At 39.5% G+C, this 16,911-nt stretch overlaps 3 protein-coding genes across 3 annotated transcripts; all 3 read left to right on the top strand.

The window, feature by feature from the left end:
* The first annotated feature begins 796 nt into the window (after positions 1 to 796).
* Positions 797 to 3,189, top strand: fosab (v-fos FBJ murine osteosarcoma viral oncogene homolog Ab). Its single transcript, XM_008312899.3, has 4 exons — positions 797 to 1,077; positions 1,433 to 1,654; positions 1,768 to 1,875; positions 1,985 to 3,189. The coding sequence occupies exons 1-4, from the start codon at positions 943 to 945 to the stop codon at positions 2,642 to 2,644; spliced, it is 1,125 nt and encodes a 374-aa protein (XP_008311121.1). The 5' UTR covers positions 797 to 942; the 3' UTR covers positions 2,645 to 3,189.
* A 4,213-nt stretch (positions 3,190 to 7,402) lies between these two features.
* On the top strand, positions 7,403 to 12,836 carry tmed10 (transmembrane p24 trafficking protein 10). Its single transcript, XM_008312898.3, has 5 exons — positions 7,403 to 7,623; positions 9,064 to 9,184; positions 9,482 to 9,555; positions 11,180 to 11,306; positions 11,486 to 12,836. Exons 1-5 carry the CDS (start codon positions 7,450 to 7,452, stop codon positions 11,605 to 11,607), a joined length of 618 nt encoding a protein of 205 aa, XP_008311120.1. The 5' UTR covers positions 7,403 to 7,449; the 3' UTR covers positions 11,608 to 12,836.
* A 712-nt stretch (positions 12,837 to 13,548) lies between these two features.
* Positions 13,549 to 16,384, top strand: eif2b2 (eukaryotic translation initiation factor 2B, subunit 2 beta). Its single transcript, XM_008312897.2, has 8 exons — positions 13,549 to 13,830; positions 14,359 to 14,479; positions 14,587 to 14,738; positions 14,935 to 15,098; positions 15,627 to 15,722; positions 15,803 to 15,940; positions 16,024 to 16,090; positions 16,191 to 16,384. The coding sequence occupies exons 1-8, from the start codon at positions 13,659 to 13,661 to the stop codon at positions 16,346 to 16,348; spliced, it is 1,068 nt and encodes a 355-aa protein (XP_008311119.1). The 5' UTR covers positions 13,549 to 13,658; the 3' UTR covers positions 16,349 to 16,384.
* The last annotated feature ends 527 nt before the right edge of the window (positions 16,385 to 16,911 follow it).

The following is a 16,911-nucleotide window of genomic DNA, read 5'->3' as shown; positions in this document are numbered from 1 at the left end:
TATATTTTGCAGTCAGAAATGTGTTAATCACTTGCAGAGAAAACAAGAAAATAAAAACACAGGGTGGCATCCTTACTGATAAATAGCACACCAAAAATGTATTTTGACTGAATAATGTGAATAAATTAGCTATATTTTACAATTTCATCACAATTCACTTTTAATATTATGTTTTCTGTCAAGGTTAGGTGAAAGGTTTATAATTTCCCTTGACATTGTTAATGATCACCAGACTAAATAACAATAATAATGTTCAAAACTGGAACAAAAAGAACACTATTTTCCATCATGCGCTCCATTGCATTTTTTGTCACTCCTTTAGTTCACAACAGGCGTTTTTGTGCGTTCAAAGTTATCTTTGTTGCACTTTGGATTGTGTAGGCTGTACTTCTACTGACCCACTCTACAGTGTTCACAACACCCGGTGTGTTTGTTGTCTTACATAACGTCACGTCGTTGTCCGCCAATCTTCAGAGGGTAGATTTCCCAGCAACGGCCGCCCCTTTACAGGATACACCCATATTTGGAATATGACGTACTGGGGATACCGTTTCTGGAATATTCCACTGTTTTGGGTGAGGTTAAAAAACATCGTAAGCGTCTTAATTCGATCGAAACGATTTAAATAAAAATTAAATGGTTTATATTTGGCCTAATGTATACATTTACGTGTAAATAAGTAACAGTAATGTGTTCCGAAGTATAGTTTTTAGTACTCTCTCCCCCTTCAACGTTCTGCGTGAAGTACCGGCTCCACGTCTACGTCACCGCACCAGCCTTATATAAGCGCTGCGGGTTCCTGAAGCTGTCAGACAAACTTTCAGACAACTGATAGAAAGGACAACAGCGGAGCAGCGCTTTTATAGATTTCACTTACTTACCTGAAGGGATTTAGCTCAATTTTAAGTTACATCCCACCCGGAACTCACTTATTTTGCAACGATGATGTTCACCGGTTTTAACGCGGAATGTGATTCCTCCTCCCGCTGCAGCACCGCGTCTCCGTCCGGGGACAACATGGGATACTACCCATCACCGGCAGGATCTTACTCCAGCATGGGCTCGCCTCAGTCTCAGGTACGTCAACCTCCTATTGCATGTCTACTTCTTTAATGTTTTAAAGTTAGAATTCATTTGAATAGCATTGAAGAATAACATAAAGCTGACTGACAAAGCGTCAACATGATAAATACTGACACATACACGGATCTGTGCATGACAACCCTGTTGACTCGCGCCCCTAAGTGTGAGGCAGTTTTCATTCATTCACCTGGAAACTCCATAGAGAAAACGTAACGTCATAGCTGACATCACGGGGATATTTTTAAACCAGCCGGCTTTTATAGACCTCCTCACTGCTTCATTCATAACCCCATCCTGCATTTGTGTACCCACATGCACTGACGTTCCTCTTTGCCTCATTCCTTTCCAGGAATTCACAGACCTGACAGCGACAAGTGCCTCTTTCATCCCCACGGTCACAGCCATCTCCACAAGCCCAGACCTGCAGTGGATGGTGCAGCCCCTGGTCTCCTCAGTGGCCCCTTCTCACAGAGCACCCCCTTACAGCTCCAGCTCCACCTACTCCAGACCAGGCATGAGGTCCGCAGCATCCAAGGGCCACAGCTCCATCAAGAGAGGCAGAGTGGAACAGGTAATTACTCCCTTGGCCATCTAGCATTTAAGGCATTACATCTGGTGGTGCTTCGCCTTCTTAATGTGTATTTTGAGAGCTTGAGTTGTAACTCTTTCTTGTTTTATGTGCAGATGTCTCCTGAAGAGGAAGAGAGGAAAAGAATCCGCAGAGAGAGAAACAAGCAGGCTGCAGCCAAATGCCGCAACAGGAGACGAGAGCTTACTGACACTCTGCAAGCCGTAAGTGTCCCACTGATTTATTATCCTCCATCCAGATGTACTCATAATGTCAGAACAGAGCAGCCCAGCAACAGCCACATTAACCTTTAATGTTTTCTACTAATTACAGGAAACAGATATGCTGGAGGATGAGAAGTCCAGCCTGCAGAATGACATTGCCAATCTTATGAAGGAGAAGGAGAGGTTGGAGTTTATTCTGGCTGCTCACCAGCCAATCTGCAAAATCCCTTCAGAGCAGGACTCCAGCTTCCCAGGAGCCTCCATCTCTCCTGTCCACTGCTTCACCTCTGAGGTGTCTTCCCAGTCACAGACCTCCATCGCCCCGACCTCAAGCCAGGCAACATTTACCTCCACTTCTAACTCCATCTTCTCCAGCTGCAGCTCTGCCCTGTCCACAGCCACCGTCTCTGGCAGCACAGTCAAACTGACAGACCTGGATGCCTCTGTCCTAGAGGAGTCTCTGGATCTGCTGGTCAAGACAGAGATGGAGACGGCGAGGTCAGTGCCTGAGGTTGACCTGTCCAACTCTCTGTACACAACACAAGACTGGGAGCCTCTTCATGCCTCAACCAGCAACAACGACTTTGAGCCGCTCTGCACCCCTGTGGTCACCTGCACCCCTTCCTGCACCACCTTCACCTCTACTTTTGCCTTTACCTTCCCAGAGGCAGAAACCCACGCCACTTGTGGCATCGCCCATCGTAGGGGAAGCAGCAGCAACGACCAGTCATCTGACTCCCTCAGCTCACCAACATTGCTGGCCCTTTAAAGACTCTTCCAAAAACATTGATACTTCCAACCAAGCGCATTTTCTTGATGTGCAGATCACAGGGCTATGGAATGGACTTGTACTGAAAATTCAATTATTTATGATTTTATTTGTCTTCATCTATACTTGCCTATAACACCGATGTAGCAAGTTAAAAAGCATGTTTTAACTAATACCAACTATAGTAACTTTTCTTAAGTTGATATATGATTTCATGGTGCTAGATAGAAAAACATTGTTGTAGTATTGATGTGTGCTCAGAGCAATAGCTATTATTCATCCAGTTTGTTTTTCTGGTTGATGGAGTTTTGAGAGTATTTGTGAAAGTTTGTAAAACTGAAAAGAAAAAAAAAACAACAACACAACTGACGTACTTTGTCTTAACCATGGTCTGAACGGTCTATCCTAGTATGAAGTTTTCTGTGAAAACATGATAGTGCTTTAATTTATGAAATTTCACTTTATTTTTTTACACAGAGGGTAAATGAATGTTGTTTGTTAAAGAGATGTAAATAAAAAAATATATAGTGATATTTAAATTCAAAGCAATGTCTGTCTGACTAATTGAATCTGTGACTCTAAAATGCACACACATTCACAACATAGTTTTATTTATATGACATACATCTGTAGTGGGATGTAACACATCAAAACGGGGTCTAAACATAGCTTCTATAGGGAATACAAGTATTTTCCTGCACCTCCAGCGGCTCTATTTATTGTTCCGTCTGTTGCCAAGGTTAACTATACGTCTGGACTCTGACGTCAGTGCGTTCTTTCCATTTTTTAATCTGCAAAGCCGGCGCGATGACGTGTCACTTCCTTGCCCAAATATGGTTATAGAGGCGGACACAACTCCTGCTGCGGCGGAGAGAAGACGTGCAGCTCGTTTCGAGGAAAGCTGAGCGTTTGCCAAAAACACCCTCCTCTCTTCAGTTTCAGAGTTTTGGGTTGTTGTTCTTTTTGGGTTTTTTTTGCCGGTTTAGACTTCTCTGCAGCAAAAAATGTTAGCGAATGGTGCAAAATCCAATTGTGACGTCTCTGCAAGACAGTGGTTTTACAGCAATAGCAGAGAGCTACGTCTCCACCGCAGTGTACGTGTTACTTTTTTGTCGTGTTCTCCAATGGTTTTACTTCTCCAAAAATAACCCTGACGCTCAAAGCACGTACGTGTGATTTATTACGACAGACGTGAAGGACCAGGGAATCCTCAGAAATAAGTAATGAAAGGCAAAGTCTGGACGTGATCTACATTAGCGTTTCTCGCTAATAGCAGCACAGACTCGGCAGACACTTGGTTTAAGTGGTTTATTCTCCTGCATCACTTCTTTCAAGATTCAGAGTTAATACACGTTGTGATACTGAAATAGGGCTGGTCTCTGGCACGTCTTCCACTTAAAATTATGTTGCGTAATATGCTCATGCCAGTTGCATACCCTTTTTATGAGATGCACCTGATAAACATCACGTCTTCAAATATAAGTAGGGCACTTTACTACAAGTTGATGCCAGTACAGTGACACATCTTGTTGTAAATTTTTCCATAGTTTACTTTTAATGAAACCCGTACCATAAAAGTTTCTCTTGAAATGACTGTGTACTATATTAAATGTATATTTGTTTTAAGAAATGTTTAAAATTGTGGTGTACATTATTGAAAATGCTTGAGAACCATTAGCCAACTTTGTCCATGGGTGGGAATGTTTTTTATTATGTTAGGTTTGTGATGCACTATTTGTCTCAGGTGTACCATGACCATGGTGTTGCAAAGTTTTGACAGGAAGAATAAAAGTGCTTGGATGGATGGAGTTCTACCAGTAAATGTGTGATCAGAGTAGTAATTCGCGATGCTCTGTTTTCTCTAATCATGTGACAGTAATTCAAAACCATCAACCTCATGACAATATTTCAGGTGAGCTGATTTCGTTATTTTGTTGTTGAAACTTTCTGAAAACTGTCTGAAAACGTGACTTTCCTCCCTCGTGTTTATCATTCTTTCACCTCAGTTGCTCATTGTACCTTTTGTCAATATTGCACCATATACAGTGTCACAGGGGAGCACATTGCTAAATACTCTTTCACTGGAAGTGTGTGTAATTGTGTGTGTGTGTGTCAAAGTGAACGTTTGCTGAACATGAGGGACACGCTGAATGGAAGACTATGACCAGACAATAAAAGTACATGTACTGACGTCTGCACAATTCCAGTGCAGACACACCCATTTATGCAAGGGCTTTGATAACAGCCTTTGTTCCACAGCTTCCTGTTTGTCCGCTCCTCCGGACTCAAATTGAACTTAATTTTTTATATATATTTACTGCATTAAGGAGCATGTATACAGCATAGTATGTCATAATCTGATACCAACACCAGTGGTTAAAAAGCAGCCCCAGATCATGACGGTGACGCTCACATGACCTTTATTTTATTTTTCTCCCTAAAACCTGATTACAGCTGTAACCATAAATCATTAATGTCAACCCACCATCACATTAAGTCTTTAATGATGGATGTGTTTGTTAGTTGTTATTTAACTTTTATTCTCTGGCCTGAAAATAGGTACTTAAAATAGCTTTCTTTTGTAACCAGTGAAGTATTTTTAAGGTTTATTAGGCCCTTCTTCAGATTTAACATAAATAAGTGATGCTTTACGATTTATGTGTTAGCCATAAAGTAGCTGCTTTCACATTAATTAGTTAAACTGGTTTGAATAATAGGTATTTCCTTTTTAAAAATCTGACTTCTTTATGTCTTAAAAAATATTGTTATATGTGGTTAACCAATTTACAAATGAAACAAGATTTTGCTTTCAATTATTGTGTGTAAGTGTGTATAAATGTGGAAATGGTCAGCATGTGTTGTGTAATAAAAAGTATTTCCACATTGTTCTCGCAAACTTGAAATTTTGATGTGACATCCTTTGATTTCTCAGTGCAATGTGGTTGCATAACAGATGAATTTCTAGTAACTTTTTGTTTTACTTGGAACTAGATAATCCTGCTTTTCAAACTCCCCCATCTTTTCCCCCCTCTCCTTCCTCCCCCTTCCCCGAGTGCAGGCATACAGAGCTTAATAACTCTGTCTATTAATACCTTTGTGTCGACTCCAGGGAGACAGGCTAGCAGCAGAAATAGCAGGTGCCTATTGCCTCTTTTAACATCAGCATCAACAGCAGTAAAAATAGACCGCTATGACGCCAACCTGCGTCGATGCTGCAACCCAGGGGAGGAACCAGGCAGCGTACACCCGATAGAAAAGAGAGGAGGAAACTGAAGCGAGAGGAGGAGTGGGAGGTAAAGAGAGAATGACGAGTAAATGAGGAGAGCAGGATGGGAGGGAGGCAGACAGAGATCCCTCCTTGGGTCCAACTGTGGGCACAGTGATGATGAAATAGCCGAGTTCACCTCAGTGCCATGACAACAATAGCAGTCGGTTTTAGAATTTTCACAGAAACCCTTCCTCTGAAGTCCTTTTTGTCAAGAGAGGGTTGAATCCAACATCCTGTATATACACCTGTTCTTACAGAGATATCCCTTTGACTCTCATGCTGTTTCCTCCTTTTTCATTTTGGCAAACATCCATGTAAGCTGTCTTATGTGTCTCCTGCTCTGTTGCTTTAACAAAAAATAAAATGTGTGTTGCACGGTTGGTCATCTCATCTTTCACCTCTTTGCTAAAGGGAACATGCAGGGATTTTAATAAAACCTTTCTCTTCCTATGTTCTTAAAATGTCTTTCTTCAAAATACAATAAATAATAAGATAATAGGTAATACTAATTTCATGACCTTATTATTATTACTCGACTATACAGTGTTGTATCCAATGCAGTGACCTTATTTGCGGGTGACAGAACGAGACAGAGGTTAGTTAAAGGGTGTGTAGACACTTGCGTCAGGATGCTTGCTCATTTAAGGAACTCAGCAATGTAGGACTTTCATAATGACAAAATAAATTCTGGGCCAGCGCCTAGACAGGATATAAAGGTTAGTCATTTGATTGTTGCATCACTAAAGCAGAGTTCATAGATTACATGCTATGAGAAATATTTACTCCCCAGTGAACACTGCTATGGAAAGCAACTGTGTAAATTTCCACCACTGTAGATAAAATAATTAGCCAAATCCGCAGGTAAAGTTTTGGGAACTTCATTTATAATTTTAGCTGAACACTTGCAGAACAGTTTGTAAAACACTATTCTTGGAGGGTATTTGACGTTGTGTGCTACCATACTTGAGGGATTTCTCCATCCAATAATTACTGTTCACTTTGTGCCAGACTCCCCACTCAGCAGCATGTTCTCGTCTGGTCTCATGGGATCAGTAACAAGGATGTTTCCCTGGAAACTGGACAGCTCTAACATGAGTAATTGGGTAATCCTCAAGCTGCTGTAGGAAAAATAATTGTGAATATGTTTTTTACATAATCAAACACCCCTAAATTGTCCTAAATTCCTCCGCAATTTTTTTTTGAGATTTTTTTTTAGATATGATACGTTTAGCATAGATATGATGCTTTTAGCACATTGTTAGCATATTTTAGTGAGCATTATACAGATGGATCCCATTCAGTTTTTGGGATCCAATTGTGTGGAAATGATGAGCTGTGTTAATACTGTATTACGTTAAATGTTCATGAGACACCTAATGCTCGAAAAGTCCTGTTTAATGCACGGTTGAAACTGCAATTTACTCTCCAGACCAGATGTGGCGCTATAGCTGTATGTTTGACCGGTTGTCTGAGTTGGAGCTTAGAAAACGCTGGTGGGCTGGCACGGTCTGGTTGGTCGGTTGGTTGACAGTTAGCCATGGCTCGGCTTGCGCTGCTGCTGTTACCGGTTCTTTTTGAATCTGTATTTTCCATTTCTTTCTTTTTACCGGTCAACTCAAGAAAGTGTTTACGAGAGGAAATCCATAAAGACGTCCTGGTGACGGGAGAGTATGAAATAAGCGAACAGGCGAACACGAAAACGAATCTGAAGGTGAGCACACAAACTGCGGCTAACAACGCTACCAACATCGATGTCCAGTAAATTTCGTAGCCGAAATGGCTTCATTTTGTGAATGCCTGATTGATTTAAAAACAGTAATATGTGATATTTATACTTTACGGCTCTACTAGAATTGAATGTATAGATGTATTTTACGACATCTGTTGTTAGCATATGGCAGCTAACGTAGGCCACGGAGAGAATGGGCTTCCTGGTTTTAGCAGCTAATCTGCTAACTGTTGTCAGTGCCACGGACAACTTACACTTCATAAATTTTAAAGTTGTTTGGGTACAAAATCATAATATTCTGATAGATGTCACACCTGTTGTTTTTTGGAACGTGCTTGTCTCTTTCACACGGTTCACTTATGTTGCTGTAAAGCTAGGCCGTGTCTCTGCTGCTGTTACACGTCAGTCTTAATCGTCAATTCAACTGCACACTCGAGCTCACGGCAGTAGCGCTTTAGCAGTTATCATGTCAAAGACTGCCTGTCGTTTAATGGTTCAATGATCAAATATGCTTTTTTGCAACGTAGACATTTAGTTAAACATATAACACAAAAATAAAAGTCCATATTGGGGATGGGGAGACTTCCACATAATTATTAATCGACTTCTTGTTGTGGATGTCTGTTTTACTGCAGTAATGATTAAGTATTAAAAACGATGCAGTGATCCACTATATAACTATATTCATGTCCAATATTTAGTAAAAGTTAGATTAATAATAGTTGTTTCTATTTGTAAGGAAACCGAATAACATTGGTTTAACAAAACATTGTAAATATTATTATTCATAGGTTTAGTAAGCATATTTAGGCATCAAATGACTCATGAAAGTTGAAGAAACTACTTGAGTTTGACAATCCAGCAAATTTGTAAACGTCTTTGAATATAAGCAGCCAGTGAGTTGCTACACAATGCCTACTACAGATGATTTCAGTCTATTTTGGGGTCCTTCTGTATTTTGATGTTCAGGAAATCCTTGAATGCTCTACATCAATGGGCTACTGGTAAAATTTAGCCACAGTAGAATGTCAAAGATATCTTTAAGTGCTATGTATTTCCCCATGTGCAGCAGTCATCAAATGAAACACGTATAATTTGTTGCTAACTTAAGTGGAGTCATTAGCCTCTGGGTTTTAAAGTACAGTGTATTTGTGCCCATTGTTCATATAATTGCAACAGCTAGTGCTGATAGATATATTGTGAAAGTGTGTCATAATTAGAGGCTTTTTTTGATCTGTCAATAGTTCGGTGTGAACTCTCTTTTGTGATGGCCTGTATGGCTACTTTGTTGGGATGACACATTGACAGAGAAAAACAGTTAACAAGAATATAATCCAATGTTTATGCTAAATTATTATTTTTTGTTTATTGATTATTATTTATTCTGTTAATCTAATTGATTGCTTACATTTACCTTGGTAGATCACAGATTCCTCCAGTCACACTCTTTACTCAAAGGAAGATGCAACAAAAGGAAAATTTGCATTCACCACAGAGGACTACGACATGTTTGAGGTTTGCTTTGAAGGAAAATCGCCTTTGGGTAAGTGTGTTCACGAACAGCCCCATTAATCCAAAACAACAGACAGACTGACAGCAAGCTGTTATTAGGCACATAAAAAATGTCTTTATCATGGTCAAAACTAATTTTTTACATACATTCTGCTAGATATTGATTTATGAAAAGTGTCTCAATGTCTTTTTTTGCTAAACAAATGTGTTGGTAATGGTTGTGTTAATATAGAGAAATGCTTTCATAGTTATTGGTTGATTAAGAAATCTTCTCCCTTATTGGAGATATTGTGTTCAGTGTTTAAAATGTCTGATCTTTTCTCAACAGGCTCTGGCAGAGTCCCAGACCAGTTGGTCAATCTGGACATGAAACACGGCGTGGAGGCCAAAAACTACGAGGAGGTAGATTTTTGAGACTTGTTGTGTGTCTTATAATACAATGAAAATGACATTCCATCTGTAGCTTCATCAAGTGATAATACATTTTAGACACTGCTCTTGCAGCTGATGGTCCACTGTATTTTGTTATTCAGAATCCCAACAATGATCAGGTTTAATTTTACACTGAACTTTTATCAGCTCTTAAATGCAAAATGTTAATTAATTAGCATTGACATTATTAATTATTGAGCAGTAATTATTTTGGGTACACATGGATACATTTTTCTTTAGTAACTGACTTGCATTAAGGTCAAATGTGTCTCGTTAACAAAAAGCCAATGTGTTGACTTCCAATTATTCAGTATCTACCTCTGGATGTGAGGACACAAAGCAAGGACACATTGTTAAGCATCATTACTTTGTTCTTCTACAACTTGTCTGCGTCAGGCAACACGTCCCAATAAGTGCTAAAGCCTGTGAACTGAGAATCGGCCTTTCTCCCACACATGCTACACTGAACATGACGCTCTCTTCTGCTGAGCGTGTCTGTGCGTATGTGTCTCTCTGTCTGTGGGTGGATGTGAGTGATCCATGCGGTGGGCACATTGACCTAACATGCAGTGGATTTGAACAGTTAACACCAACTTGTTTCCTGCATCAGTTATTGTATGCAGTGATGGAAAAACTGTCATTAAAATCATTCTCTGTTGTTGCTTTTGTTTTGTTTTGACTTTAAGGTATGTTTAACTGTTTGTTTGTAATTCTGAATTTTTCATCAACTTATCAATCAACTTTTTTTTAGTTTTTAACTTTTTACAACAGCTGAACGTAAATACTTCCATCAGGAGTAGCTTTATTTGTAGTAGTAGTAGTAGTAGTAGTACAATATTTTGATGTATTTATTATTGGTAAATACATTACAGAGGCACATCTTGTGTGAAAAGGTTGTGTATCACATCACTTTAATACATATGTCATAATAACTATGTTTGTCAGTGGTTTACTTACTAACATTGACTTACTGACATTTTGGCAGGGATGTGCAAACTTTGTAAACAATACAGATGGGTGTGTAACTTGTAGCAGGTTTGGCCACGGTGTGATTTGTTTATTTTGCCCTAATGAAGAAAGTTTCACCTTCAGCTTTCTTTACTTTGAACAACATTGTTTTACTGTCTGTCCATGAATCACAGAGCTCATTTTCTCTACTGACAGCAGGTTGTTGGGGTTAATGTAGACATTTTTGCAATGAACATAGTTCAAACCTGTTGATGTTAATAATAACTTAAAGATCAATTGCTGCACTTCACAATGGAAAAGAAACCTAACCTTGATATGTGAACCATCATCACCTTCATCAACTCGAATATGTTGATTTTCAGTAGTTCATCCATGTCTAGGCACTAACCTTTATTAGCCACATTTTCTTTAGCGTGTGGTTGTTTTGTCTGTGTGTGTGTGCGCGTGCGCGCAGCTGTTTCCAGATGTCCTCATTCTCATCATCTTAGTCAATAGTGTACGTGGCCAAACACAGGTGGCTTCAACACGATGGGTTCCCATGGCTAGGCCTGACACCTGCTGGACGCAGTGTGTTACAACGCTGTCATTACTCTTCTTACCCTGAAGCGTTCTGTCTTCCCTTTAGATTGCCAAGGTGGAGAAGTTGAAGCCTCTGGAGGTTGAGCTGAGACGACTGGAGGACCTGTCAGAGTCCATTGTCAACGACTTTGCCTACATGAAAAAGAGAGAGGAAGAGATGAGGGACACCAATGGTGAGTCACGACTGGCTAATTGCGACTGGAAAACCTAGAAATTGTCCATGAATTTCCTGTTAAAGATAAAATATAAGCAAAACTAAGGATAAAAGGTTATATAAAAAATCTATTTTCTTTTAATCTATATATTTGGTGAATAGTGAATGTAACGTGTTCTTTGTTTCACCACTTTCCAGAGTCCACCAACACACGTGTGCTGTACTTTAGCATATTCTCCATGTGCTGTCTCATCGGTCTGGCTACATGGCAGGTCTTCTACCTGCGGCGCTTCTTCAAGGCCAAGAAGCTGATCGAGTAGAGCAGCTGTCAGCTTCTTACCTCTGAGGGGGAGGAGCTATTCACTGCTCAGCTAACACATCCCAACATCCAACCCTCCTTGGACTAGCGATAACAAACAGGAAGTGGGGCCAAGGGGATTCAGAATCTAGATTTCAAGGTTATAAGAGAGAGTCCCGAGGTTGTCCTTTGGAAAACAGAAAACAACAAGATTCACCTGCTTATTTAGGGATTTGAAACATGAAAAGCGCTGTAGGGAGAAACACATTGTGAGACATGGGGGACATACGTAACACTGCATGTGTGAGATGTCTGTCCCCGTGATGCTTCACCTTTCTGTCTGCACTGTTTTAAATGTTGCAGCTCACTGAATAAGAACTTGTTCCTTTAATCCGTTGAACAGTGACAATTTTGAATTTTTGAGATCAGTTTGAATGGATGTGCCATGAGTGAATGTCTTCCCGCTCTTCTGTTGATGTACACATTCTTTGCCACACCATGCAAACCTAGATCTTCGACCTTTTTGATCAAGTGAAGGCTGTTTTGGGGGGAGAAACGGGGTTTAGAGGAGATAATTGGCAACCACTGAACTCCTTTATTTATGTGGCTTAATTTGCCTCCATCTTTGGTAGCTGAATTGAACTGAGTCTGTAGTTTTTTTTTTTTCATACTGTAAATGCTTCTTTAGTTGCTTCTAAACAGTTTTTTTGGGGGGGGAGGGTTAGAGGGGGAGTTGCAAAATCTGGGTGTAAAATTCTATAAGTTATAAATTAGGTCACTTCAAGCTCTTGCACATTGTACTTTTGTTGTAGTAATTCTGAATGTTAATTTTACACCAATCAAAAGTAAACAAAACCAAAAACATAATTTTCTGCTTTTTTTTCTGGCCAACTAGTGATGAACAGAGCTTTTAACTCCAAATGTTAAGTGTGTTTTCAGACAGCGTACACTTTACTTAATACCATGTTTAGTATAGATTTTCACCCATATAACTTCCAATTTCTAGTAGATCTGTTCAGTGTGTTTCTGCTTCCTAAATACTTCTGAGGCTTGGGTTACATGAGGATGTGGGGAGTTGCTACTGTTTTGGTTGTTTTTGGACACGGGATAATTGAAGCATCTGTCATGGGTACATTTTTAACAATGAACATGGGCACACTATGTGCAGTCAGTGATTTTTATGTTACCTGTTAAATTTTGTAAATTTATGTTGGGCTTTTATTCAATAAAATATTGGACAAATTTACATTATTCATGCTGCTGTTTACATTTTATTCCACGTATATGCTAGTAACCAAAGGTCTTAAGTAGTTATTGAAATGGGTTATTGATACACATAACAATATCAAAAACCTGAGGGACGGCCATAATGGGATGAGAATTAAAATGAGAAAACAACCTGTCGTTTACTCAACAACAAAATATAACCATAAATTGTATTTAAAAAAATAAATATTTATATAAAAATAATATTACAACAGTTTAACAATATGTACAATTTTCTTAGTAAAGATGAGTGGGTTAACAGTTTCTGCTCTAACGATATAAACACAAAATAAATAAATAAAAATGCTTTCCTAAACAATGATAAGCATTCAGCATGGTGTTTCAGAAAGTTTTTGGAAGTTCCTTGCCCACATTTGTAACGTTGTAACATATGGATTAGGTTTGAAAAATCCTGTGAATTGTTAATACAGCGATGTAATACGTTAGAAATTGTACGTCGTATACCTTGACCAAAACAAATACACCGAATGTCACGGATGTTAAAATTCAATGATTGATGTATTAAACTAAAAAAAAAACTTCACAGAGGTCATTTTAACAGAATTTTAATCTATTAAAAGTGCCACTACGATTCGTGTTGGTGCAACATGTATGTAAGGGCTCACCCAATCGGATGGGAGCGCACCAACAAGTGTTGGTGCAACATGTATGTAAGGGCTCGGAATTACGCTGTAGTTCCACCCGGAATTACATCTGACGTACTTCCGCTTTACAACACTTGCATGGCAGGATTACTTTGATAGTTTGTTTCTGTCTACTATCCTTACTACAGTTAGGACCATTACAATGCCGGGCTCTGACAAGGAACTCGATTTGACGGAAAGAGTCGAAGCGTTTCTTTCCGACCTGAAACGCGGAGGCTGTGGGACTGGACCGCTGCGAGGTTCGGCTGAGACGGCCCGGGAAACGACAGCGCTGCTCCGCAGAATCACAGCGCAGGCCCGCTGGACCAACGCAGGTACGACAGGCTGAAACAGCCGTCCTTTGGTTGTAGTAGATGCTAACACCGGGTACAGCACCAGGGTTTGACACCGTGTACGAATACATACGGGCTCTTTAAATGTTTGACTGTCTGCATCGTAAAACAACAACGTCTTAACGTGTACCTTATATTTAAAATGTATTTAAATCCATATCAACTCAAGAAGGTTTTTGTTTAGTTCAACATTGACTTGTAAAAATCTTTACTAAATACGTTCCTTATGTCATTCACACTGCATAACACCTGTGGACTTGCCCTGTAACCTGTAAGTTAAGTTGGGCGAAACTGCAGGTTCCCGGAGAACTAGGTTGTGAACTCGACTAAACCTTGTTGTCTCTCAGCGTCTTGTTGAATCAATGATGACATAACTGGAACTCCATCTCTTTTTTTGGGGGTTTCCTCTGACTCCATTATTGTTCACTGCAAGAACACCATAAAACTATCTCGGCCTTAAAAGTTGACCCCATGACTATTCCTTTACCTTCATAACTATGTACCCTTCAGGGGATCTGATGGAAATAATCCGTAAAGAGGGGCGGAGAATGTCAGCAGCCCAGCCATCAGAGACCACTGTTGGTAATATGATTAGAAGAGTGCTGAAGATCATCAGAGAAGAATATGCCAGGTGATGAAACATTTGCTAAAGACAGGGTGATACATTTGTTTTCCAAATTCAGGTGACTTAATTGTCTAAATGACAAATGTATGTTGAATTGACTGTTTTATCTCCAGATCTCGGGGCAAAAGTGAGGAGACAGACCAGCAGGAGTCCCTTCATAAACTGCTGACCTCTGGTGGACCAAGCGAGGACAACTTCAGGCAGCATTTTGCTGCACTTAAAGCCAATGTCATTGAAGCCATTAATGAGCTGTTGACCGAACTGGGTAGATAATTATATCACATTATCTCAACTAGAAATGTGAAAAAAACTGCAATAAGTGTAATGTATGCATTTGCAATGTCCATGTCCATGTGAGTGCTTAAATGTTTTCATTAATCTACAGATGTACCCAAATCTCCACTATTTAAAGCAGTGTTTGTTTATTCTATGTACTTATGAATTTTCTTCCACATTCCCAGAGGGAACCACTGACAACATAGCGATGCAGGCACTGGAGCACATCCACTCTAATGAAGTCATCATGACCGTCGGCCGCTCCCGCACGGTGGAGGCCTTCCTTAAAGATGCTGCACGCAAACGCAAGTTTCATGTCATTGTGGCTGAGTGTGCCCCCTTCTGCCAGGTATGGAGATTACGTTACTTTTTAATGTGCAGCATTGTAATGCTGTAGTATAGAAGTATTTCTTTTTCTATGAAAATATTATTTAATAATTTTTCTTTGTTCTAAATCTGTATTTTTACCAGTTGTTTTGTTTTCACAGTAGAGCATACTTCATACTGTGTTCTTATCCATAGTTACTGTAGTCAAATACTAAGGTGATGGGAATAATTTGTTTTGCATGCATTAAGATATATACATGTTGCATCTTTAAACAATTGTTGTTGGGGAATATATTTTTAATTTCAGTAAAATTTACATTGAAACATGTAAATTATCACCATTGCACATGTTAAGTTGGCAAATTAAAAGCCAAGCTTCATCTTTGGCAGGCATCAATATTGAAGACTACAATTACTTCATTGTAGCCTCAAAAACAAGCTGGACATTTAAACTGTTTAGAACCGGGAGTGCTGCATTTGAAGCTTGTTTTATGTTTAACCAAATACAAATAATGTTACGAAGATTATGAAAATAATCTTCTCTCCCCAGGGTCATGAAATGGCCACCAGTTTGTCTAAAGCTGGTATTGAGACGACTGTGATCACAGACGCTGCCATCTTTGCTGTCATGTCTCGGGTCAATAAGGTAACCACTGAAATGGATCACCTTTTATATTGTGCCGACTGTGCGGGTGGGTTAACCCTTGTGGGTTCTGATCCCTTCAGGTCATCATTGGTACACAGACAGTCCTGGCCAACGGAGGTCTCAGGGCTGTCAACGGGACACACACGCTGGCCCTGGCAGCCAAACACCATTCAACACCTCTGATTGTCTGTGCTCCGATGTTCAAGCTCTCACCTCAGGTATGACAACATTGGTGTTCAGTTCAACCCTTATCAACGGCACTGACGGACAAAAGATGACTTAAGTTGTTCTCTGTCCTCAGTTCCCAAATGAAGAGGACACGTTCCACAAGTTTGTCTCACCACATGAGGTGCTTCCCTTCACTGAAGGTAACTAACACAATCCTTACCACTTAAAATATTAATATTCATTCCCGTCCCACAGATCAGTTTTCTGACTCAAACTGTGGTTTAACCATTTATATTCAAGGAGAGATTCTGTCTAAGGTGAACGTCCACTGTCCTGTTTTCGACTATGTCCCACCTGAGCTCATCACACTCTTTATCTCCAACATTGGAGGACATGCTCCGTCATATATCTACCGCCTGATGAGCGAACTTTATCACCCAGAGGATCATGAACTTTAAACAGGTTAATAAAAATTAAAATATTCTACTTGATGTGTGAGTCATTGTATTTTTACAGTAGTTTAATGCACAGAAATGTTTAACATGAGTTATTGGACATATTTAATGATGGGGGAATTAATTGAAAATGTGATTTTAAAAAATCTGTCTTAATTTAGAGGGTGGGGGGTAGCCTTAATGCATCTAAAAAAAAAATCAAAATAATAGATAGACATACTGTAGGTAGACAGGTGTACTTTATTCAGCACCAGCTGTGAAATTGTCGTGTAGCAGCAGCAATACATAAAGGTCCCAACTGTAAATATATAGTAATATTACAGCAGAAATGTAAATACATTAACCCCTTTTACATTCAGTTACACTGATAGTTTACAAAAGCTTCCGTAAATATTCTCTTACTCGTTGAGAAACGACTTTTAAAAATAAATTCACAGCACATCACTTTAACAATATTCTGTGTATTTATATCGAAACCGCGAATTAACTTTTTTTTTTCTTCTGCTTCCCAGTCGTCTTGTTTTGTGTCGCTGTTTTGTTGACGTCACATCAGTCAATGTTCATAG

This window comes from Cynoglossus semilaevis, chromosome 7, assembly GCF_000523025.1.
Source record: "Cynoglossus semilaevis isolate Cse_v1.0 chromosome 7, Cse_v1.0, whole genome shotgun sequence".
Taxonomy (NCBI): domain Eukaryota; kingdom Metazoa; phylum Chordata; class Actinopteri; order Pleuronectiformes; family Cynoglossidae; genus Cynoglossus; species Cynoglossus semilaevis.
Note: the sequence above shows the minus strand (reverse complement) of the source record. Positions and strands in the feature narration are given on the sequence as shown.